We start from the raw sequence: 25,192 nt of genomic DNA, 5'->3' as shown, positions 1-25,192 counted from the left end.
TAAGACTTCCACCCTTGGTGGAATTGAACTGCTCCAACCACCTTCTAACTGGAAATTATCCACTTGATTTGCGATGACTGCATTATTAAATGACTTCACAGTAAGTTGGCCATTCACACATTCTTTCTACCACCTTGCTTTTTACACATAGAAAGTCACAAAAAAAAAGTAAATTTTGAATATCAGTTACTTGTAACTAATAATCATTGATAACTGATAAAATGTCTTTCCACCATGACTATCATAGGGCCTTTGTACTGCAATGGGTCACTTCCATGGTTGAGGCCTTGTTCATTAGTTTATATAGGATGATCAATACGCCTTGATTTGGATCCTGACGTGCAAGTCAGAGGCTACACATCAAAGCCCACCCACAAGCTAAAGTGACGATAAAAAGAAAATTTGGGGAAATGATTAGGAGCACTCCTTCAGAGAACAAACAAGCTACCTAGGTGGATATATCTTTTGATAGGATAGCCCAAATATAAATGCACCTCATGGTGGCTCCGTGCTTTGTCCCGACAACATATGAGACTAGTTGTGTTTTCTGGGAAGAGAAATTCTGCATGGATGATATTTGCATGCTTTCTTGTGAGTTAATTTAAAGTACGAATTTTGTTAAGTGGTTTCAAGGAATGGAGTCAAAAAAACAAAAAAAAAAAAACTGAAAATTATCAAAGAACCTAAGAAACTAAAGATTAAAGAAAATTAGAGGACTTGAAACGAAATAATTGCAGCCTTTGATCTATCAATCTATTAGAGAAAAAATAAGTTGCAAACGAAATAATTGCAGTCTTTGATCTGCCAAGTCATTCTGCCTTAACCTACAAAATATATAATCTAATCAAAGCACTTCTAGTGCACACTAGCTTTTATAAAAGTAAATAATAATAATAATAATAATTACTTTTTCCCTAAAGCAACTCTTATACAAATATTAGTTTTCCGTTCCGTACTCGGAAGTCCACTAGTCTCAACGTTCACTTCTCGAAATTACACAATGAATACAATAAGAACAAGTTTGAACGATTAAGTTACCGAAAATCGCAATAACAACGCCTCGCCCATCGTATTCAGGATGAGCTTCGACAAATCGGTCGGCCCCGGTCTCCTTCTTCGGCATCAGTGAAGCTAAGAATGTCGATTCTGTTAGTTTGAAAGAACGAAGAGAACCATTTTCTTCAGCAGATACAACAGCAGAAGAAACAGGCATTGCCCTAACTTCGCACCTCCTACTTCCTCTTCCTCTCTTTCCGGAATATGAGAGTGGCAGAGAAAACAGAAAAGTCGGAAAGAATAATTGCGAAGATAATTTATCCCAACATACTGCTTTAAATAATGGGGGTAGCATTTCAATTTAATTTTCCTACTTTTTTATGAATAAAGGTTTTTTAGTAAAAAATGGTATTCCGGTGGGCGGAATTTCCAATTTCGTAAGCACGGTGGTTTCTCGGCATCAATAATTATTTCCGGCGAGATTCCTTCGGTGCGTAGACGGGCTCTAGGCGCCACTTGGCCGGAAATTTAGAGTCTTGTTGCAGCGTAATTGGTTGGTTCTCTTCGTTTTGCGTTGTATTCGTTTTCTCGTGTATGAAATTACAAAACTGTACTAAACGTCGTGTGTTAAAACAAAAAAGTAAACCGAAATTTAAATAAAAAAGATAAAGGAGAGAAAATCTTCTTAGCCACATATCTTCATCATTAGGAATACTTACATCCGAGATTTGTACGCTATTTAGCATTGCAATGGATGAGTCAGGTAACGGATCGGATCCAATCGAATCGTAGGTAGGTCGAAATTACAAAAATGTAAAATAAAATAAAATTAATATTAATTAAAAAGGCATATTTTAAATTTTAAGTTAAATGTTTTATAAAAGCATATTATGCATAAACAAAACATATATTGTATACACATAAAATGTATATACAGTAAAATATAACAATAAAGTTAAACATAACATATAATACATATTCAATCACTCAACAATACAAGTACATGAAACATGCAATCTCTTTATTTCTTTCCTAGTTATGTACCGAACTCCGCACATCTAAACAAGTCCGTGTTAAGATTTAGATGAACACCTTATCACTATTTTGGTTATGATCATTATGTAGGATGGGATGTCCCCGGAGATACGAACAATGATTAAGTGCAAGCAGTCTGGGGGAATGATCTTATTGGTACTTGCTCTAAAGAGGAAGTTAGGATTCATAAGATACATCGAATTGATTACTCTTTTTCCTATAGATAGCTTCGAGTGGTTAAGGCAAGGCCGCAAGGGGTAACTAAGGATCGATTCTATTGATATCAACTATATTGTAACAAGTAAATGGGTTAGGTGGTTTTAACCAACCTAAAGTGGACAGATAGATTGGGTGCAATCATCGCAAAATTTGCCCTCATACCCACCTCACAACACCTAAATTCATGCATTTGCAACATCTCCATATTAGTATATTTTTTTTTTTATTCATGTTGTGAGGATGGTGTGAGAATAAATTTTGTGAGCATTGGATCCATATTAGTTGATAGATACTTGGTTGTTGAAAGTGAAATTTATATTTAAAAAAAGGCAAATTTCTTAAAGTACCCTTATAATTTAGTTAACCGACCAACTCTACCCTTACTTTTATATATTGTCATAAAGTATTCTTAAGTTTTCTAACAATTGACATGATAGTTAATTACTAACGAAAAAATTAAATGTCAAATTTGTCCTTCATTAAGCTTCAAATTTTCAAAATAAAACCCAATTGATCAAAAATTTTACAAAGATGAAGAAGCAAATCGATGCTCTTCCTCCACCTCCTTCTCTGTCTCCAATGCTTTACATAGTGATTTCTTATCTTGTTGGTATTCTCACCTTATTCTCTCTCTATTGGATTGTTTATATGGGTTTCATCCCTGTCTTTGATTTGGAACCACTAAGTTTGATAAGATGATAATGAAATGCTTGAGTCTCAAAAGTGTTTATCAATAAAATCTAAAACGTCAAGAGCAACCAAAATGGGAGAGGAAGCCAAAACCCACATCTCTCTATTACTCCTTGTTGCTTCCACTGTTATTGTCCCTTTGAACTCTAGTCTTTTTTTTATTTCTAGATTCACTTTTTTAAGTTAAATAAAAGAAAAAAAAGGGTAAATTGACCCAATCGACACATGGAAGATACGGTTCCTATCTTCTTATTTGTCTCAATGGTTTTCACCACTGCTTGAGCATCAAGTGAACACCGCATATTATTATTTCAGTCCCAATTCACTCAATTTGACCATAGCTTATTATTGCAATCCTTTGCATTCTTATACCATTTCAAATTTAAACCTGAGAGCGTGACAAGGAGAGATCTATGGTCAACAACACTAAAGAACCCGATAAAAGAAGTATGTTAAAAAATAAGAGAAAAAGCTTAAAAGTTTGATAAGAGAAAAGGTCCACCTGGGTTGTACGTGCACAGTTGCAAAAGTAGTTTTACCCAGTAGTTGCAAAAGTATTTATACCGTTCTTGAGCCAATTTTGATCGTAAATCCAACCATTGTCTGACCACGCATTTCCATTCCCTATCTTCCCATTCCGGAAACCATCCACCACATAGGTTGTAGGTGCATTGACTACAATTGTAGAAGTATTTATACCTAGTAGTTGCAAAGAGAGAGAGAGAGAGGAGGGGCGGGGAAAAATCATGAACTATTTCACATTAGAGAGAGAGCAGGGGCCAGGGGAGCGAGGAGATGAGCGAAACCATAGGTGACAGGGGAGGAAGAATTCTACCCAAAAATCATTGCAAAATACAACAAAAGGGTATTTTAAGAATTTATGAAGAATATATGAGTCACGTGATGTTACATGTGACAGAAAATTAACAGCAGCAGGGAGGTTTTAGACAATTATGAAAAAATTAAAGGCACTTTAAGGTATTTTAAAAACTTTGTCCTTAAAAAAACAAAAGAATTCATTTAATTATAAGCCAATAACATATAATCACTTACAACCTAATTAAGTAGGTTGGGACCACGTTTATTAAATAAGGCTAATGATTTAACTATAGATCTCATTTAGGCCACTGGGAGAGTCCCAAACCAGGCTCTCCCTCTCCTTAAGTGGGAAACCAAGTATTGTTCACATGATGGAGAGGAGAGGATTCAAATGTTAAAAGTCGTGGGGTTAGGAACAATCTATTAAGTTACTATTTTATCTCTTTTAAGCTCAGTCCTATATAAGTAAGATTACATAATTTATTAGTTAAGAGAGAGAGCAACATGTTGGGAAAAACTTTGGCTGCTCGGGACTATGGTGTTTAAAGAGTATTTGGAATGCCACATTTTCATGAGTGGGTAAATTAGTAATTGCCCCCTAATTTACTTTGACAAAAAAACAAACACATGGGCAAGAAAAACCAATTAAACCAAATTTTTAAATGAAAAAACAAATCGAATAAACCAAAATTTTAAAAGAAAAATCGAATCGAAGCCAAAATAATTGAAACTAGAATTTTCGATTTGGTATTCAATTTCAACTAAAACTGAATTTCAACACTATATATTTTAATATATATGATAGATATTATATATGTATTTATATTAAAAAATATATATTATACAATGTATATAATAAATTATATATTTTATACATATTATCATGTATTTTTTTGGTAAAAGATGATTCATTACTAAGACAAAGAAACTCACAAAAACAAATAAAACCAAACATCTATAATAAAGTATGGTTAATTCGGTTTTTTGGGTTAACCGAATTTCTAAACCTAAAAACCAAAACCAAAATTTTTGGTTCGATTTTAACCGAATAATGCTTATCCCTATGCATTGTAATCAAATGCATTCTTAATAAGACGTATCACTAACCAAACATTAATAAGCACATACAGTGTTTCATACACTTTTTTGGACTGTGCTACAAAATGGAACTCTCATCTACACATGCTACAAAATGGAACTCTACCCTAGTACCCCCATTTACCAAACTCCCAAACTAGGGGTGCAATTTTGTTCGGTTAGGGTTGGGATTTTGTCAAAATATCAATAGACCAAATCCAAAAGATCCTCAAGTCCAAAATAGTGTAGAATGTTAATTCGGGCCATTTTGAGTTGTACTCATATCTACAAGCCCTCATGAGAGGGGGGTTCATTTTGTAGCACCTTCCAAAAAGTGGCATGCTTCCAAAGTTTAGACCACCTAGGTTTGGATTGGAGTCTCATTTAGTGAGGGAAGTTGTAGGGGTGCAAGTTAGGCTAGGTTAAGTCAAGTTGAGGTCAACCTAAGTTTATACTCCCAAACTCTAGCCCTATCAAAATCTACTACGAATCACAATAAGTTTGTTAGTAAAAATCCAAAATCATGAAACCAATAACAATAAAAACACAAACTCATAGAAAATAGTTGGTAGGATCTCTGACTTATTGTAGCAGAGACCTAGGACTAAATATCGCTATTGGTGTGATCCGGAAGTGTGTCGTTAAACACTTCGGAACACCAGTTTAAACATTTATAATTTTATTTCGATTCTCAAACAACCAATAACACATTAAAATGATGAGAATGGGTAGTATCCATAGGGAAGCGAGGAAAAAATAATATTTTCTTAAATCCGGAAAGATAACAAAAAGTGGAGTTGCATAAATATAAAATTAATTAATTAAAAATACAAAAAATGAATTTCATTAAAACCAAGTTCGAACAGTACTGAGAATAACAAGTGCATAAAAATAAATAACAGAGACAAATAAAATAAAATGAACGAGATAAAAATGTTTCTCTTGTTTGGGCATCCTCCTCTTACTCTACCCTTGAACTTCTTAAGATCAGCATTCCTTCTTACTTGGGTGAATTGACCAACCCCTTCTATAGGGCCCTAGGACCCTTTTTATAGAGAATGGTGGGCATAACTGGAAATAGGGAGAAAGATGGGGGTGACAACTAGGTTTTAGCAAAGTTAGGGACGCCCTAGGGTTTCTAATGGATGGCTATGATGGTTTGGGGGAGATCCTATGGCTGAAAATAAAAGGAGAGGACGTCCAATATTATATAGGGCTGAAATTTGGGTGCCCATAAATTGAGGGTGTAGATTATAATATCTAGGGTTGAAGGGTTAAGATTAAAAGAATAGGTGGTGACTTAGATTGAATGGTTAGGATATAAGATGGAGGGAGTAGCTGAGATTTAATGGTAGGGGAGCTGGATGGTAAGGGTTAGCAAAATAGGTGGCACCCTAGGGTTTAAAAGTTGTAAAGGAGAGCCCTAAAATGAGTAATTGAGATTAAAAGATGTGGAGGGTGGAGATTAAACACCTAGGGGTAGCTAGGATTTAATAAGAGTGAAAAGATTATGTTAAAAAGGCTATTAGGGCTTACTAAGGAGAGTGGAGCATGGTAATACAATAGGATGGGCGCCCTCCTATTCTCAGTTATTTACAAAAACACCTTCTCTCAGCTGGTCTTCACACCAACTCCCAAAAAACTACATTTCAGCCATGAAAACTTCCCTGTTTTCTACATAATTTGCACAAAGACCCTTAGAGGTTACATAATTAATCTTAACTGGGAAAATAGTACACTTTGATTACTCTATGGCCGAAAATACCCCTTAATTGATGCCCTTAAGGCATCAAAATGTAGGGTTATCAGCTACCACTAGGGTTTGGGGGATTTAAGGGGACATGATTTACTTATTTGCACTGATGCAAAACTATGATAGGCAAATTTTAATTTACTTTGTTTGATTGAACTATAAATAAAGTAAAATAAAACTTAAAACAATACAAAGTAAAATCCAAAGCAAAATTAAACCATAACTTGCATTATATGTTTTCTCTCCTCCCATTTTTTTTGCACTCACATGCATTCATAATGTGCAAATAAAGCTGCATTGTTAGGGTTAGCAAATGGTTCATTTGGTTAAAAACCAAATAGAATAAACCAAAATTTTAAGTGAAAAACCGAACCGAAGCCAAAATAATTGAAACCGAAAATTTCGATTCGATTTTCAGTTATTTCAATTAAACTGAATTTCAACACAATATATATGATAGATATTATATATGTATTATATACTATACAATCTATAAAATAAATTATATATTTTAATATGTAATATAAAACATTATAATATATTTTATACATATTATATATGTATTTTTTTGGTAAAAGATGATCCATTACTAAGATAAAAAAACTGATAAAAAGGGGACACGTGGACACGACCTGACCAAGAGATGACAACTCAGTTTGACAAGATCAGTTCGCAGCAGTTGAGCTCGCGTATTCAGTCACCTTGGCGCAAAAGCCGCCTCGGCTCAAGGCTTACCTCGGAGCAGGGCCACTTCATCACAAGTCTCACCTCGGCATTGAGGCACCTCGGTATCCAAGCCAGTTCGTAACTAAAAGACCGAAGTACCAGTTCGAAACCAACAACTCGAAGTGTCACGTAATTGACTCCCGCGTAACCAACTCCAGAGGTCTCTCCAACGAATTCCGAATCCCTCGAGATCACAATGAGTTAACAGACCCCGACTTTTTCGGGATCACGATAAGGACTTATCCTGACTCCGTCGGAATCGGAGGTGGAATGAGATAAGCCTTACTTGTATGCTGTGCCTTCGAAAGCAGAGCGAACTCCATCTCCACATCCCGGATACCTCGAAACTCTTTCGTGTGCCCCACGAATACTCAACTATATAAAGGCTCCAACCCCGATGGCATAAGGTACGCGTGATTTTTCTGCTCTTTAGCTCTCTACATTCTCAAAGCTCTTCAGGTCGCACCAAATTACTAACTTAAGCATTGGAGCGACCTCACCGGGTTAACCACCCCGAGTTCTCTGATCTTATTTTGCATATTTACCTAGTTCGCCATCCGACTGGAAGCCAAATCACCCTCCAGTAGGGAGGAGTCAGATCGCACTACATCAGAACCCTACCCTAGTACCCCCACTTAATCCAAACCATTTTGACTTGCACTCATATCTACAAGCCCTCATAAGAATGGGGGGTTTCCATTTTATAGCACATTACAAAAAGGGGTATGCTTCCAAAGTTTGGATCACTTAAATTTGAATCGGAGTTGCTTCAAGAAAGAGAAAGTGAGATTTAATGGCGTTTTTCTTAATGGCATTTATATAAAAGCCACTATATATTATTTATAATGACGTTTATTAAAAATGCCACCATATCCATATCAAAAATGCCATTATATGCAATTTTAAGTGTCAATTATTAAAATGCCGTTAAAGATATATTTAAATTGCCGCTAAATATATGGTTTTTAAGTGGCATTTATTAAATTGCCGTTTAAATCACCCTTAAAAGTCATTAAATATTAGCATTTTTTTTAACCATTGATTCCACTTCTAGATCAATGGTGTAATTTAACTTTCATTGGAGAAAATATATACAACAAAAATTGGCGCGTGGATAGCAATTTCTTCCCGCGCCCATTCTTCTTATCTCTGGCAACACATTTCTCTCCGGCATGTATCTACCAAAACCGCATTCATCAGGTAAAGCGGACGTAAACGTCAAAGGGGTAAGAAGGCTATGAGGGGAAGAGGTAAGCTCTGATGTAGTGTGTTCGGACTGAGAGTTGGGAAGAAGTTTGTGTTTTGTTGTGTTTTCTGCGTTCTTTTGAATCAATGTTAAATTGAGGGATTTAATTTCTACGTGTTCGGCTGTGCATGTCGAAGGAGCTTAATTTTTTCACTGTGCTTTTGGATCAATGTTCTTCTCTCCGGCAATGTTCGGATGATGTAGTGTGTTCTGCTGTGCTTTTGGATCAATGTTTTTCATCAGAAGCCACCACAGCAGAGAACCCTATTTTTTTTGCTCAAAACTAGTGTGTTCTTCTCTCCGGCAACGCAGATACATTGAGTTCGGCTGTGCATGTCATCATATCTTCAGCCATTGGTTTTCTGATGCTTGAAGCTGGTTAGTTCGATTTCGAAATCACCAAAAAAATAGATTAATCAATTGGCGCCATGTGTGGGAAATGTTACAAAAAGCTAATTTCTCATCCTTGGAAAGTAAACTTCTTCCAAAAATCTAATTTTTTGGAAGAACTAAGTTGCTCTCGTGAGTAAAGATGAACTCTTTGTGGTTTCCGCGGAAATAGGCCAACAGACTGTATGGACGCCCCTACCGGTCGAGCCCTCCCGTGTGAGTTAGTGACCTAAAGCTAGTAGTGTTGCATCCATAGGTCAAAATCCTAGTAGCTTCTTGTAGGAGTGGGTAACCGACGTCACTAACGAGGCTGATGCATCGCAACCGTAGCTCTAAGGAGCGGACCTGGTGTAGCCTGGCGATTTGGCCCTGTCGCGACCTGGCACAAGCACCGACTTGGCGGCCTGGCCCATGCGTGAACTGACGAACTGATAAAAGACCTCGGCACTACGATAAATCCCAGTTGCCTCCTCGGCATGGGCATAATCAAAGATCAAAGAGAGTGGACTACTAATCGCTCCCACAACCTAAGGGCTAAAATACCACATAAGACCCGGTCGCCTCTTCGACATGGGCAAGATCAAGGAGAGTGGACTACGAATCGCTCCCAAAGCCTAAAGGCCAAAATGTCGAACTAGCGAATATCTCCTCACCATATAAGATCCAGTCACCTCTTCGACATGGGCAAAATCAAGGAGCGGACTGCACGTCGCTCAAAAAGCCTAAGGAATTGAAATGACGCTTATGAGCTCTTCGAATTATTCATTCCAGGTCAAAAGGAGAAATCTACTCCCTTCGTCGAGTTACTTTCGGCTCGGGAGTGGTGTGGGGGGGGGCAAATGATGAGGGCGGATTTGGTTCTCCAATGATATTGTGACACATGGCACCTCTGAGCAATTAGGTGACACCCAGAACCACTTTGGCAATTACTTGCCTTAGCCAAGTTGATGGTGTCCCACCCAGGCGCGAGCTGGCAGCCTAGCACAGGCACGATCTAGCGGCCTGGCACAGGCACAGACTTGGAGGCCTGGCCCAGGCGTGACTTGACGACCTGGCACATGCGCCGACTTGGCGACTTGCAAGACGTGCTCGCCGACGAATTCAACATGCATATCCAAACACTCTTACAATCCGTGGAAGTTGGCCCACATGTCGAACGATCCGGTGGGTGGTCAACGTGCATGGCGGTTACTTCCAGGAATTTCGAACCACTTAGACGACCTAGCAGAAATCTCGGATATGGTGCGTGAAACCCACGCCAAACAATGCCTATATAAAGGCACCAACCCCAATGGCAAGGGAGCAGGCAAGCAAGTAAGTAAGTTCTAGCTCTCAAACTTTGTGATTTTTAGCTCACAGTTTACTATGAGAGTACTGACTTAAGCATCAGAGCGACCTCGCCGGGTTAGCCACCCCGGGTCCTCTGACATTTGGTTCCTTGCAGGTCTCTAAAGAGCAACGAAGCTCATCAATTCAGCTTGCCACCAGGCAGCTCGGCACCTGGTCAATTCAACACCACACAGGCAGCCTTTGCACCTGGTCAGCTCGATGCCTCACAGGCAGCTTGCCACCTGGTCAGCCCAACACCTCACACGCAGCTCAGCACCTCATAGGCAGCCCTACACTTGGTCAGCCCGGTGCCTCACAGGCAGCTCGCCACCTGGTCAGCCCAGCACCTCATAGGCAGTTCGGCACCTCACAGTCAGCTCAACACCTAGGCAGCTCCACTTCGGCCTTTGAGTCATTGGCCACTTGGAAGCAGACCAAATGATGAGACACTTAGCCAAAAGATTGATACATGATCAAAAATCGAGTCATCAGCTTGCAAGGTACATTTTTGTTTCATTTTATTTTGATTTTTGTGTGTTTTTTGGTAAAACATTTGGGGATGGTGTTGGAAATATGAATTTTAGGAGATAGATGGAAACCCCTATTGGATGCCATAGGAAGACAAAAGTGATGAATTCTGTTTTCCTTTTTCTTTCTTCCTTGCAAAGGATGCATTGTGAACAACTTGTTAATCATCGATGACCCAAGTCAAAGCAGCGGAAGGCAAACTTAGGTATTACTCTTCTTTTGTTAGAAACTTTCTGATGTAATTCATATTTTTTAAGGGTGGTGATGTAGGGTTCTCTTAGTGCCCAGAAGCAAGAGCTGTAGTAGGGGTGATCATTTCTAAATGCTAACCCAACCAACAAGTTTCCAGGCCTGGACCTGGGTTGTGTGTTCAGGCTTGGCCTGGGCCTATTGAAGTATGTGCGATCATATGTATGTATTAAGTGTGTTTTTGTGTTTATTAACTTCAGACCCTGTTTTTCTTGTAATAAATCCCTTTGGAATGTAAGGCTAGTCATCAATCTAAGTTCAGCTTGGTATCATGCGTTTCAAAATAAAGAAAAGGATGGGTAGTATTCTTACTGCAAATCACTTGAAGAAAAGGAGATTCTAGATGGCAAGTATTGATAATATGTGAACAGAAAATGAAGAAGACATCACGCACTTCATATCTCTTTTAGTGTGGCTATAGTTAACATTTGAAGAAAAGTATAGAAATATTGAGAGGATGTGTGCTTATATTTCACCAATGATGGTCAACTAGGTGTTAATTCAACATTAATTTTCGGAAGTCTCAAGAAATTCTTTTAGTTTAAAGATGAGTCTGTTCTTGTTATTAGAAAGTTTTAGTAGGTGCTTTGGTTTCTTGTTTTTGCTTGGGTATGAAAAGCATTATGCTGTCCATTTATGATGTCATCGTCTCCTTTCTGTTTTTTTGGTGAAGCCTTATCACTTTCCTCCTTTGAGGGACTCTTACATTCTGTTTTCTTCTTAATAACATTAGCTTTTGTTTTATTATCAAAAAAGGTAAGACCTTGACCTCAAACGACTAGTGCTGATAATCATGGTTGCATCCAATGAGTACTCATTGATATTGATATAAGGTTGCAAGGTGTCACTGTTATGCAATCTTTACCTGTATCAGTTCCCTTGGTTTATCAAGTTTAACTTAATGCTTTTGTCAATAGCAAGGCCTCCTCAACATGACTAATATGAGGGATTACCAGATGACATAATTCCTTTTTTTCCTTCATAGAGGTTATCTCTAGCCAACAGACAACTTCCAATTTCCAAATGCTCCAATAAAACGGATCAAATGCTACTGCTATAAAAAACAGATAAAACACTACTAAGACTAAACACATCCCAAAAGCCCTCCCAAATGGTATTTAGTCACTAAACAATGCATCATACCAACACTAAGATTGTTTAAAAATGGTGGATCGTTGGCAGGTGACTTAGTCTGCTGTATCCTTCATGTTTGTAAAGAAATATTATTGAAGAAAAGTGCCAGTAAGTAGTTACTGAGGGTATTGATAAAAACAAGCTTTTTCTAAGCAAAAAATAATAATAATAACATAGATAGCAAAGGTATGGGCTCTTTGCTCCATCAATTATTACAGTAGGCTCGTGCTTTTGACACTAATAGAGGTGTTCCAAAATTGGTCCTCCCATTACACACATGGAGAACACTTTTGCTCTTCCCCCCTATTGGAATTCTCATGCAGCTTTCTGAATTGGCCACATGTTCGGTCACCTAATCTCCCCTTTAGTCTCTCTCACTCCACTTTGAATGGGAGCTGCTCTCTGGTGACAGTTGAGATTAACAGAAATGGCTTAATTTTTTGGATATATTTCAGGGCTACATACAAAACCTATATACCCAATGAGTAGCAGATGGAGGAAGAAGCATGTGGCATGTTGTGTCTCTTGAGTCCATAATTAGGAAAAAATTGTTTATATTAAGGCTTATTTTATTTGCAATGCAATTTCATTTGCATTGGTATAAAAGTATGGGAATGCAATTTCTGATTTATCTTTGTTCTGCTTGGTTGCATTATAAATGAAATAAAATTAAAATGAAACTTGAAGTGAAGGTGGAATCTATCAACCTTAAATTCATAATTAGCCCAAAAGTGGACCTACTAAGAAAGAAACCCTATCTTAAATTCATAATTAGCTAATTAAGGGGCTAAGAACCAAGATGCTTCTTAGCATCAGGGAAGTCTAAGGTGGAATCTATCAACTAGTGGGCCTGTGAATTATGGGCCCCATACTGATTTGCAATTTCTCCAGCCCCAGAGACCCATATGAAGACATTTACTCGAGTGAGGTTTAGTCTTTTGAGACCACCTTGATTCACTGAGGCAACAGAATCCACCATGATTAATGAATTAGATTGTCCATGGAATAGATTAACTTCCTTTTTTCTGTCTTCTTTTAATCTGCAGTGGTCCCTAAATGGACCAGCTTCATAAGAGACTGATCTTCCATGAGGCTAAGTACTGAGTAGAGAGCTCTCACCTATAGTCAACAGGTTGGAATTATTTTTGGCCAAATGATATTGCCAGGTAACATTTTACTATTGCCAATTGACAATTCCACAATGTACTTTGTACTTTGTAAAACATTATTAGAAATTTAAACTGGAATCTTTAACTAGTTTAGTTTTGTGGGGTCAAGAGTTCTGCCACTCATCTTGACTTATTGCTTCTTTCTTCTGGCCCAAGTAGGAGGTGTCCTTCTATGATGAATAAGTCTATTTCTTGATGCCTCCAACTACATTTTGAATAGTAAATTGGCCTTTGCTGCTGCAAATTCATTTAGCCTGCCCATTGTTCATCGTCTTATTGTCCAACCCTGTTTAATTTTTTTCCTTGTACTTAGGTTTCAGAAGAGGATTAAAAAGTTAAGACAGTGGTTTGATAGGTTAACAAAGGTAATAAGGTTCTAGTATTTTCAGATATTTTCATGCATTTTTTGGTATTTTCATGTATAATTGTCTATGGCTTTTTGCATTTGTCACTTATCAACATGATATATGTTGGGTTTGTCTTTTGCATCATGCCATTTAGGTATTACCATGAGAAAAGGCAAAAACCATGCTAAACATCCTATGAGCACTCCTACTAGGGGTAGTAATCAATCCCAACCGAGCTCTAGCCGTCGAATTGAGGCCCAATCGATCAGTTGGCTCTCGAGATTCTTCAAGTGGCAGTGGTGTAGGAGGTGAATATATATATTTATATTCATGCTTTTTTATATATATTTTATGCTTGTTTTTCCTAATTTTAAACATATGGATTTTTTCATGTTGTTATGTCTTTTACTTTTACTAGACAATAATACCTCACGTAAAAGAACTTGAGGACCTATAAGGTGTTTGGATGCATGGACATTGTCTGAAGGAAAACAAATTCCTATTGAATCAAACAAATATACACAATTTATTGGAGATACAAGTCAGAAATTGATTACCTTTATGGGCATGATGGCAAGAAATGGAAGTTTAGCACCAATAATATATAATGATTGGAGATCTATGCCTAAGGATAAAAAAGAGGAAATGTGGAAAATTATCAAAGTATGTTAATTTAAAAACTACAATCAAATTATAAGTATTTTTTACGAATATTTTGACACATGCAATTAATTAATAAATACATATGATGCAGGAGAAATTTGATGTTGATGACAGTAGTAAATCTTGGGCAATAAAATCTATTAGAAAAAAGTGGAAGGATTGGAAGTGCATCTTAAAGAAAAGATATTTTGAAGTAAATGAAAATGTGGAAGGATTGGAAGTGCATCTTTAAGGACCAATTGGAGCTGCTCATTCGGTTTTGGAAATCTGATGAGGGTGATGTATATAATATTTTTTTAATTATACTTAATTTGTAGGGTTTCATTTGTACTCATTGGATTTGATACGTTTACTGACTCATAGTGTGAAAAACAAGGAGAGCCGTGCAAAACAAATTATGAGACACATTATAGGCACAAAGAGCTTTGCTAGAATAAGAGAAGAGGTAAATTATACAATAGTTTATTATCAAAAAGATAAATGATTCTCTTTTAATTAAGACTTTTTTTACATGGGAACAGTTGTCTAGGAAAAGTAATGGAAAGGAACGTAGAGCTGAAATGTTTATTATAACACACACACGGAAAAATGCTTCAATTGTGGACCAAGCTTCAACTGATATGATTGTAAGCTTAAGTTTAAGTGTTTCTTTTTAATCATCTTATTAAAAATTTTGTTTTCAATATTTCTTGTGGTTATTTTGTTAATTGATTAATTAGAAAGTAAACATGCCACTTTATTATGGGTGCATTTAAATGAACAAATATCTCAAGAAACTGAAGTTTCTGAAGAAGAAATTTTTACTCACATCATGGGAAAAATAAAATATGGTCGTATTTGAACATATGGGTTGGGACCATCACCTACTGATATATGGGGTACAACACCTGGACGTGCAGAGGCATTGAAGATAGCTTCAGAAGCTCAAAGGGAATTACTAGCTACAAGAAAATCATCTGATGAGAGATTCAATAAGATGCAAGAGGAGATGCTTCGGTTACAATCCATTGTGGCTCAATTACAAGAGACGTTGGCTACAATGGCATCCAATTGCCCAAGTCCGACGGCCAATCAAGTAGCTGCTCCTGTATTTTCTATCAGTGTGAATAGGCAATCATCAATATCAAGTCATGTAGCACCATCTCCCGAGGTAAATATGATCTAATTTTAAAAGAAATTTATATCTTGATTATCAATTTGGTAACATCCTTCTTTCAAAATTTTAATGGAAGGTTGTCTCGGCTCCACACATTATAGGCAGCACACAAGAAAATAATGTGCAAGCAAGAAATTTGAGGTAGTTGAGCATTTAGTTAGAAAGTTACTAATTAATTATTATTTTAAATATTTTGCACTGATGGATATTGGCTTTTGGTAGGGATTAATGCCAAAGAGGAGAAAAATGATATGACCCAGAAATTTGACATGCAGTTCACAGACTTACAGCAGCGTTCACACACTCGAACATCAACAAAAGAAACTAGTATTCATTCAGCAGAAAACATTAACAGTTGGTCAGTTCTTCGAGAGACCGCCGGCTCTCCCAAACACTCGCAATATTCTTTACTCAAAGAAAACGTACCACCCCCATCCCCCAAAGCCCCTTCTTATACTCTACTGATTGCATAACTGATTCTCTCTATAAATGCCCGGCTGGCCTAGTTATAAATGCCCAGAAACTCTTCTTATTCATAACTGACATAGCTATAAATGCCCCAAGACTCTCCTTATTCCCTCCAGCTATAATTGCCCTCATGTGATTAATTGTTCAATTATTTCCCCCCCTTAGCTGATTGTTGACCTTTCCTCTTCCTGGCATTAATTGGGGCCTATAAAAAAACTGTGAATAACTCCTGCCATAGGGTTCTTTTGAAGAGTGCTTCAAAGCCCGAAATTACAGTGGCTCAAGGAACATTACTTAATAAGAATTCATCTACAAAAGTAGGAGGCTTTGAATTAGGTGCTGCTTTTTGGGAAGTACATGTAGCCCTTTTGTGGTTGAGGAGCCTTTAATGAGGCCTTATGGATATTATCGAACAATTGGGGATGCTATTGGTTCAAGTGTTGCTTGGCTAACTTCATTGGTAAGGTTTTTTTTTTTTTTTTTTTTTTCCATTGAAGTTTAGTTTTCTTACTTTTTTAGAACCTTTGATTTACTGATTTTTATTTTCTTTTTGTAGGTTGTAGACATGTGATCTTTGGACAAATATGCACTAGGAAAAGTTTTTGGTTCAACAACAAAGTAAGTCTACTTTTTCTCATTTTATCACTTATTGGAGCTACTCCTTGGTTCCTTTGTTTGACTTCATTTCTGAGTCTATTATGGTGCCATACACATTTCTGCCACAGTTTCTGGATGGAACCTTTACATGGTTCTGCCAAAAGGCTTAGTCTTGTATCTAGTTCACCTGTCTGATAGTTGAACCAGAATTAGGTAATGGCCTCTTTCATAAATTTCTGATCACAAGAATAAAATCATCTCTTCTGCCATCTACAACAAGAAACAATCTCTTGGCCTTTTTGCCCAAGCATATGTTCTACAAGCTCAGTCTCCTCTTATTAATATTACTCTATTGTCATGGAAGAAGTAAAGAATGGGTCTGGTTGGTTTGTGATCGGAATTGGAATGGGAATCCCTTGGGATTCGATCCCAAGTCGCCGCTATGACCAGAAGGAGACCTTACCAACCAGAAGATTGGCACCTTGCCATGTGAATTTATATGGACCATAGTGGGATCACATTGTCATGGATGGGTTAGCTAGAATGGGGCAAATAGGATAGAAATGTGTAGTGGGCCTTCACAGTTGAAGCGAGTCAATTGAGAGTGTGTGTACACACACACACACACTCTCTCTCTCTCTTTCAATTGATTCACTTCATTTTGTTTTGATGTGCATCCCATACTCTTTTTTTGTAACAACTTCTTTCCTTCTTTACTAATCATATCTTTATTGTCACTTCCCCCAACTAATGTAGAGTCTAGTAGATAGAAAGCAAGGTTGATGGATACCCTTACTTCAAAATCCAACAAAGTATGTACCGAATTTAGGGGAATATCCAGAGAGTAGTTGCTGGTTTTCTTCTAATAGCAGTGAACTACTATAAAATAACAGAGGAAAGGAGAAATTACATGTTTTTCTAACTCTAATTTCAAGAGGAGGAAAAAAAAAAGGAAAAACTGTAGAAAAGAACAAAAATTGCTTCCTTCAATTTTACTATTCTTCCAATTTTACATGTATATATAGAATTCTTCAAAGCTTTTACTGAATAGAAATTTGGCAATTACTAAAACTGCACCAGGTTCCTGATTATAATCCTAGAAACCCCCAGGAATAGAAAGGAAATAGAATGCTTAGTTGCTGAGTTGTATCAAGCACGGTTCTTGTACACCATTTTATCTAAGTCTAATTCAGATATTTTGGCCTTTTGGGTGAGGCCAGGCCAAAATACACCATTGTATCAAGCACAGTTCTTGTATAATCATAAATGTATATGTGCACATAGGGACAGGACTTAGCTGGGCTCAAATCATGGCCCTGGAGCTTGTGGGCTGGTGTACAGAGGCTTTTACATGAAAAATGATTCTTCAAATAATATTTAAAGCATGGTATTTATAAAAGAAATCAAACAGGTAGGTACTTATGTCACAATATAAACAAATACCAGCTAAACATCTCATCGACTATTATGTAGTATGGGTCAACACTTGCTGGGCTAGAACCCGACCTGACCCAGCTTAAATGGGCCAGCATTAAGAAACGTCTTTAGGCCGAAACCAGGTCTAGTCACTGCCTGGACATATATAATAGGGTAAATGACAAAGAGCCCCCCTGTATTATAGGGTCAGTGATAAAGACCCCTGTACTTTAATTTGCAACAAAACCCCACCCCCCTGAACCATCCAAACATTTCTGTGTCTCATTTTATATTTTACTTTGAGAAATGTTCCTGATCATATATGGGTATTTTGTCTGCAATCCTCTCTTTCTCTCTCTCTCTGAACATGGCAGGATTGTATTTTCAGAACTAAAATCCTATTCTTCACATAGCTTTCCAAGACTTATAATCTTTTCATCTTAAAACAATGAAGGAGGTATCTAGAATCTGAACTCAAATAACCCAATGATAATTGTGAAAGATCAGCCAAGGAACCAAGGTGTACTATTGGTGGTACTGAAAAGAGTTGGCTTGAAAAGAATCAATGCATAGCAGTAGATTGGAATATTTCAATTGCTCTTCTTGCTGAATTTACTTGATTCAAATCTTCATTAGCATGCTTCAAAACTTTGACCATTTGTGAGTGGCATTGTTTCAACTGCTCTTCTTGGAAATTACTTGATTCATTTCTTCAACGTATTTGTGAAATTTCTTATGCCATGCTTTGCTTGTTACATTTTTTTTTTCTTTTTTCTGGTTGACATTAGTTGGATGCCAATGGAGAAGACTTCAGCATTACTCGATGAGAATGTTTCTTGAACATGCAAGAAGGCATCATTTAACTTTATTTGTGAACTTGGGTAAATCTCAAAAAAAAAAAAAAAAAACCAAACAAAAGACTGCTTGTTAGGTTCAGTTTGGCTTTACAAACTGCCTCATAGGCTCATAGCTAAACAAAATCCACACAACAATATTAAGGCCATTCTCATTCCTTCTGTTTTTGCGTGTCAAGTGATTGTAGCATCTGGAATCTCTCTATGATTCCACCTATTACTGGTTTTCTCTTCTATTTGAACAGTCATATGACTACTGATTAAAGGGAAGCAGGGAATGACTGCCATTGGTCCATTTTCCATGTTAATCTGGAAATAATAAATTGGTAGCAACTTATGCTACTTTTACATGACTGAAAGAGAAGTATCATTTAGAAAGAAAAGTGAAATTATGAACTAGTAAATCCAGAGTTTACATTTTGAACCTTTAATTTAACTGATTATTTATTGTCAACATCTTCTCAAGGCTGGGCTAGAAATTATTGCCCAAGTTAAAATGAAGCCCTTCTGGGTAATTGGTTCATAGTCTTGAGAGTTCAACTGTCTGGTTAGATTCAGTCTTCAAAACAGTAATATGGGCTCATTAACCATCCATCAACAGTTACTGCCAAAGCTGTTAAATCTATTCCTTGTCCTCTAATTGCAACACTCAAACATAGTTATAAAAAAAGGCAACATTTAAAGAAAAGCGGGTGTAGTTATATGCTTGTAATCCTTTTCCTACTCATGGAATTGTTCTGGAAGAGTGGTTATATTGGTAATTTGGCATTGTACTTTGTTTGGACAAAAGCTGGAAGTATAGACCAACAAAGTGAAGTAATTAAAAATCTCCAAATCATCAATATACAGAAATCATGTTACACAAAATCAACAATGGGAATGGCTGTTTACTAACTATCTAACAACTTCTATTTGGCACCATATGAATAAACTAACTATCGGGAAACTTCTAAACAGCTTCACCCAGCATGTTGGTCAAGCACATAAGAAATGGTATCAAAGCCTACCAAGTTCGAACCATAGTGAGGGCTACCTGGGAGAAGGTCTCCTTAGAGCAGAGTGAAAGCTTTCACAAAAAGGGCTACCTATTGCTAGAGTGAGAGCTGCCCAAGCAATGCAAAGTTGCAAACTATCTTGTTTACACTAAAGTTATCTGTTAAATGGAAATGGGTTTTTGAAAAGAAAATTGGTAGAGCAGAAATAGATTGGAACTTGGAAGAAAAGAAAGATCTATCTAGTTACCTAAACCAGATTGGAACAGTGATTTTTTTTCCAATTCGTAGCTGTTTGTAGTGCTTCTGAATATAATATATTTCTGAATTTTATATATTTTCTGGGCTTTTGTGTAAATTTTAAAGCTTCATTTAGTTTGGACCTGATTGGGCCCAATCCGGCCAATTTGCATTTCAGTTGGACCGGATTGGATTCGGTTTGTATGGGGTTTGGACTAGATTTCGTCCAGTCCATTTTTAAATGGACCAATGATGGACTAGATTAGATTGGACCAAATCCAGTCCAATTGACACCCCTACTCTCTAAATAAGGTGAGAACTGTTAAAGATACAACCATAAACTTGTATGCTGTTCTAGAAAAAACAAATAGTGAAAGCACACAAAATAGTCCATTTGTAACAAAGGTATGATATCTGTTATACAAGATCTTTCTCTATTTATCTCTCTTAGCCATCTATTATTAGATCCAAAGATATAATATTATATCTAGTTTTTATTAACAAGATGTATTTGTTTTTTCAGGAAATTGTTAACATGGAGGGTATTGAAGATGTATACTTTGGAATTTGACGAAGACTTTTGGACATCATAGAGCGAAATGATTTTTTTGTTGGTTCTTGGACTATCCATTATGGATCTATGATCTGAAAATGATAGTTGTATATATAAACATTTTATGATAAATTTGTTTTATATGAAAATGGTTTATTTGGTTAAATTTCATAATTATTTGATTTTTTTAAATTAAATATATATTATGCATTTGATTTAAAGGGTGCGCATGATGAAATTAATATTTATTGATACAGGTCCATTTACCATTATAAAATAAGCAGCATCGTTTTTGTTGCTTCATTTTATTATTTTTTAGCATGCATGTATGACATTTAGTGGCGCTTGTAAATGCTACTAAATCCTAAATGAAAAGAATGATTAAGACTTTTAGTGGCAATTATAAAGGCCACCATACCAGTTGCTATTTAGTGGCACTACGAATTGCCACTAAATGTGCCAATTAATTCCATTATTAAATTCAAAAATGGCATTTGAAACTGCCACTAAAGCATGAATAAAATGCTATTAAAAATAGTTTTTATGGGCGTTTATATAAGTGCCACTAAAAGTAAGTTTACCGACTTAGGTATTGGTGGCATAATTTCTAAATGCTGCAATAGCCTTTAGTGGCGTTTTTACCTATTTTTAGCGGCATTTTCAAATGCTGCTAGAAATCAATTTTCTTGTAGTGAGTCTCGTTTAGTGAGGGAAGTTGTAGGGGTGCAAGTAGGGCTAGGTTAGGTCAGGTTGAGGTCAATCTAAATTTCTACCACCAAACTCTAGCCCTATCAAAATCTACTATGAATCACAATAAAAATCATGAAACCAACAACAATAAAAACACAAACTCAGAACATAGATGGTAGGATCTCTGATTTGTTGTAGTAGAGACATATGACTAAACCTCGCTACCACTAGGGTTTGGGGGAATTAATGGGACGGGATGGACTTATTTGCACTGATGCAAAACTATGATAGCCAAATTTTAATTTACTTTATTGACTGAATTATAAATAAAGTAAAATAAAACTTAAAACATAATGAAGTAAAATCCAAAGCAAAATTAAACCATAACTTGCATTATTTGTTTTCTCTCTTCCTTTTTTTTTGCACTCACATGCATTCATACAATGCAAATAAAGTAGCATTGTTAGGGATTAGCAAATGGTTTATTCGGTTAAAAACCAAACAGAATAAACCAAAATTTAATTGAAAAACTGAACCGAAGCCAAAATAATCGAAACTGAAATGTTTGATTATTTCAATTAAAATCGAATTTCAACACTATATATATTTTAATATATATGGGGAGGGGAGGGGGGTCCATTTTGTAGCACATTCCAAAGTTTAGATCACCTAGGTTTGGACTGGAGTCTTGTTTAGTGAGGGAAGTTCTAGGGATGCAAGTTGGGCTAGGTTAAATTAGGTTGAGGTCAATCTAAGTTTGTACCCCCAAACTCTAGCCCTATCAAAATCTACTACGAATCACAATAGGTTTGTTAATAAAAATCCAAAATCATGAAACCAGCAACAATAAAAACACATTCTCATCATAGAACATAGTTGGTAGGATCTCTGATTTGTTATGGCAGAGACCTAGGACTAAACCTCGCTACCACTAGGGTTCGGGGGATTTAAGGGGATAGGATGGATTTATTTGCATTGATGCTATAATAGACAAATTTTAATTTACATTCTTTGATTGAATTATAAATAAAGTAAATTAAAACTTAAAATAAAGTGAAGTAAAATCTAAAGCAAAATTAAACCATAACTTGCATTTTTTGTTTTCTTTCTTCCGTTTTTTTTTTTTGCACTCACATGCATTCATACCGTGCAAATAAGGTTGCATAGTTAGGGGTTAGCAAATGGTTTATTCGGTTAAAAACAAAACAGAATAAACCAAAATTTTAAAAGAAAAACTGAATCGAAGCCAAAATAATTGAAAACGAAATTTTTGGTTATTTCCATTAAAACCGAATTTCAACACTATATATATTTTAATATATATGATAGATATTATATATGTATTATATATAAAAATAAATATATATCTTATACAATGTATATAATAAATTATATATTTTAATATGTAATATAAAACAATATAATATATTTTATACATATTATATATGTATTTTTTTAGTCAAAGATGATTCATTACTAAGACAAAGAAAAACAAAACCATACATATAAATTTATGTATAATACATAAAAAATAAAAAACATATATAATTTATGTATAATATGTATTTTTTTTGGTAAATTATATATGTTTGGTTTTGTTTTTCTTTATCTCAGTAATGAATCATCTTTTACCAAAACAATACATGTATAATATGTACAAAATATATTATATTGTTTTACATTACATATTAAAATATATAATTTATAATATACATTGTATAAAATATATATTTATTTTAATATATAATACATATATATATATTATAAATAATAAAGTTTGGTTAATTTGGTTTTTCAGCTAACTGAATTTCTAAACCAAAAAACCGGAACCAAAATTTTTGGTTCAGTTTTTCGATTTTAACCGAATAATGCTCACCCCTATGCAGTGTAATCAAAAACATTCTTAATAAGATGTATCGTGTAACCAGTCATTGATAAACACATATAGTGTTCCATACACTTTTTTGGAATGCGCTACAAAATGGAACTCTCATCCACACATGCTACAAAATGGAACCCTACCCTAGTACCCCCACTCACCAAACTCCAAAACTAGGGGTGCAAATTCATTGGATTAGGGTTGGGATTTTGTCAAATTATCAATGGACCCAATCCAAAGATCCATAAGTCTAACATAGTGTAGAATGTTAGTTCGAACCATTTTGACTTGCACTCATATCTACAAGCCCTCGTGAGATTTGGGGGGGGGTCCATTTTGTAGAACATTCCAAAGAATGGTATGCTTCCAAAGTTTAAATCACCTAGGTTTGGATTTGAGTCTCGTTTAGTGAGGGAATTTGTAGGGGTGCAAGTTGGGCTAGGTTAAGTTAGGCTGAGGTCAATCTAAGTTTGTACCCCCAAACTCTAGCCCTATCAAAATCTACTATGATTCACAATATGTTTGTTAATAAAAATCCAAAATCTTGAAACCAACAACAATAAAAACACAAACACATAGAACATAGTTGGAAGGATCTCTAACTTGTTGTAGTAGAGACCTAGGACAAAACATCACTACCATTAGGGTTTAGGGGATTTAAGGGGAGGGATGGACTTATTACTTTGTTTAATTGAATTATAAATAAAGTAAAATAATACTTAAAATAGAACGAAGTAAAATCCAAAGCAAAATTAAACCATAACTTACATTATTTGTTTTCTTTCTTCCTTTTTTTCTGCACTCACATGTATTCATAATGTGCAAATATAGTTGCATTGTTAGGGGTTAGCAAATGGTTTATTCAGTTCAAAACCAAACAAAATAAACCAAAATTTTAAATGAAAAACTATACCAAAACCGAAAATTTTGGTTACTTCAACTAAAACCGAATTTCAACACTATATATATGATAGATATTATATATGTATTGATATTATATATGTCTTATATATTAAAATAAATATGTTTTTTATACAATGTATATAATAAAATATATATTTTAATATGTTATATAAAACAATATAATATATTTTATACATATTATATATGTATTTTTTTAGTTAAAGATGATTTATTACTAAGACAAAGCAAAACAAAACCATACATATATCATTTGTGCATAATATGTATAATATATAAAACATATATAATTTATGTATAATATGTTTTTTTTTTGGTAAATTAGATATGTTTAGTTTTGTTTTCTTTGTCTCAGTAATGAATCATCTTTTACCAAAAAAATACATATATAATATGTATAATATATATTATATTGTTTTATATTACATAATAAAATATATAATTTATTATATACATTGTATAAAATATTTATTTATATTAATATATAATACATATGTATATATATTATAAATAATAAAGTTTGCATAATTCGGTTTTTCAGTTAACAGAATTTCTAATCCTAAAACCTGAAACCAAGATTTTTTTTGTTCGGTTTTTCGATTTTAACCGAATAATGCTCACCCCTATGCAGTGTAATCAAACACATTCTTAATAAGATGTATCACATAACTAATCATTGATAAACACATATAGTGTTCCATACAATTTTTTGGAATGCGCTACAAAATGGAACTCTCATCCACACATGCTACAAAATGGAGCCCTACCCTAGTACCCCCGCTTACCAAACTCCAAAACTAGGGGTACAATTTTGTTGGATTTGGGTTGGGATTTTGTCAAATAATCAATGTACCCAATCCAAAGATCCATAAGTCTGAAATAGTGTAGAATGTTAAATCAAACAATTTTTAGTTTTACTCGGGTCTAATTTGTAGCACATTCCAAAGAGTGGTATTCTTCCAAAGTTTGGATCACCTAGGTTTGGATTGGAGTCTCGTTTTGTGAGGGATGTTGTAGGGGTGGAAGTTGGGCTAGGTTATGTCAGGTTGAGGTCAA

At 35.4% G+C, this 25,192-nt stretch overlaps 2 protein-coding genes across 20 annotated transcripts in view; one reads left to right on the top strand and one right to left on the bottom strand.

The window, feature by feature from the left end:
* Positions 1–1,625, bottom strand: part of TPP2 (tripeptidyl peptidase ii) — a 109,587-nt gene extending 107,962 nt beyond the window's left edge. For both annotated transcript variants that reach the window (XM_088961715.1, XM_088961716.1), the window contains exon 1: positions 1,039–1,625. In XM_088961715.1, coding sequence (XP_088817841.1) covers positions 1,039–1,351 — 313 coding nt within the window. In that variant the 5' untranslated portion in view covers positions 1,352–1,625. The remainder of the gene's footprint in view (positions 1–1,038) is intronic.
* A 6,768-nt stretch (positions 1,626–8,393) lies between these two features.
* LOC148879942 (uncharacterized) lies at positions 8,394–20,819 on the top strand. 18 transcript variants are annotated; one of them, XR_016104399.1, is made up of 11 exons: positions 8,394–10,780; positions 10,949–13,725; positions 13,862–14,015; positions 14,462–14,646; positions 14,734–14,815; positions 14,892–14,996; positions 15,270–15,520; positions 15,603–15,667; positions 15,749–16,454; positions 16,551–16,612; positions 20,617–20,819. XR_016104399.1 is itself a non-coding variant. In XM_088961707.1 (7 exons), exons 2-5 carry the CDS (start codon positions 10,750–10,752, stop codon positions 15,753–15,755), a joined length of 354 nt encoding a protein of 117 aa, XP_088817833.1. In that variant the 5' UTR covers positions 8,410–10,269; positions 10,342–10,749; the 3' UTR covers positions 15,756–16,454; positions 16,551–16,612; positions 20,617–20,819. The 18 variants fall into 18 exon arrangements, 1 of the variants encoding a protein (XP_088817833.1); XR_016104397.1 differs by having other exon boundaries at positions 14,462–14,815; XR_016104406.1 differs by lacking the exons at positions 14,462–14,646; positions 14,734–14,815; positions 14,892–14,996 and having other exon boundaries at positions 8,410–10,265; positions 10,342–10,780; positions 10,949–11,013; positions 13,674–13,725.
* The last annotated feature ends 4,373 nt before the right edge of the window (positions 20,820–25,192 follow it).

The sequence above is a fragment of the Nelumbo lutea genome, chromosome 1 (genome assembly GCF_056320005.1).
Source record: "Nelumbo lutea isolate HS-2025 chromosome 1, American lotus-T2T, whole genome shotgun sequence".
Taxonomy (NCBI): Eukaryota; Viridiplantae; Streptophyta; class Magnoliopsida; order Proteales; family Nelumbonaceae; genus Nelumbo; species Nelumbo lutea.
This window is presented reverse-complemented; position numbering and strand designations above follow the sequence as displayed.

Bases quoted from the DNA above. Each gene is read 5' to 3' on its own strand.
- LOC148879942 (XM_088961707.1), top strand. From the start codon at position 10,750: ATGATCAAAAATCGAGTCATCAGCTTGCAAG. The intron at 10,781-15,269 runs GTACATTTTTGT...CTGGACGTGCAG, and splicing joins TCGAGTCATCAGCTTGCAAG to AGGCATTGAAGATAGCTTCA. The intron at 15,521-15,602 runs GTAAATATGATC...TTTTAATGGAAG, and splicing joins ATGTAGCACCATCTCCCGAG to GTTGTCTCGGCTCCACACAT.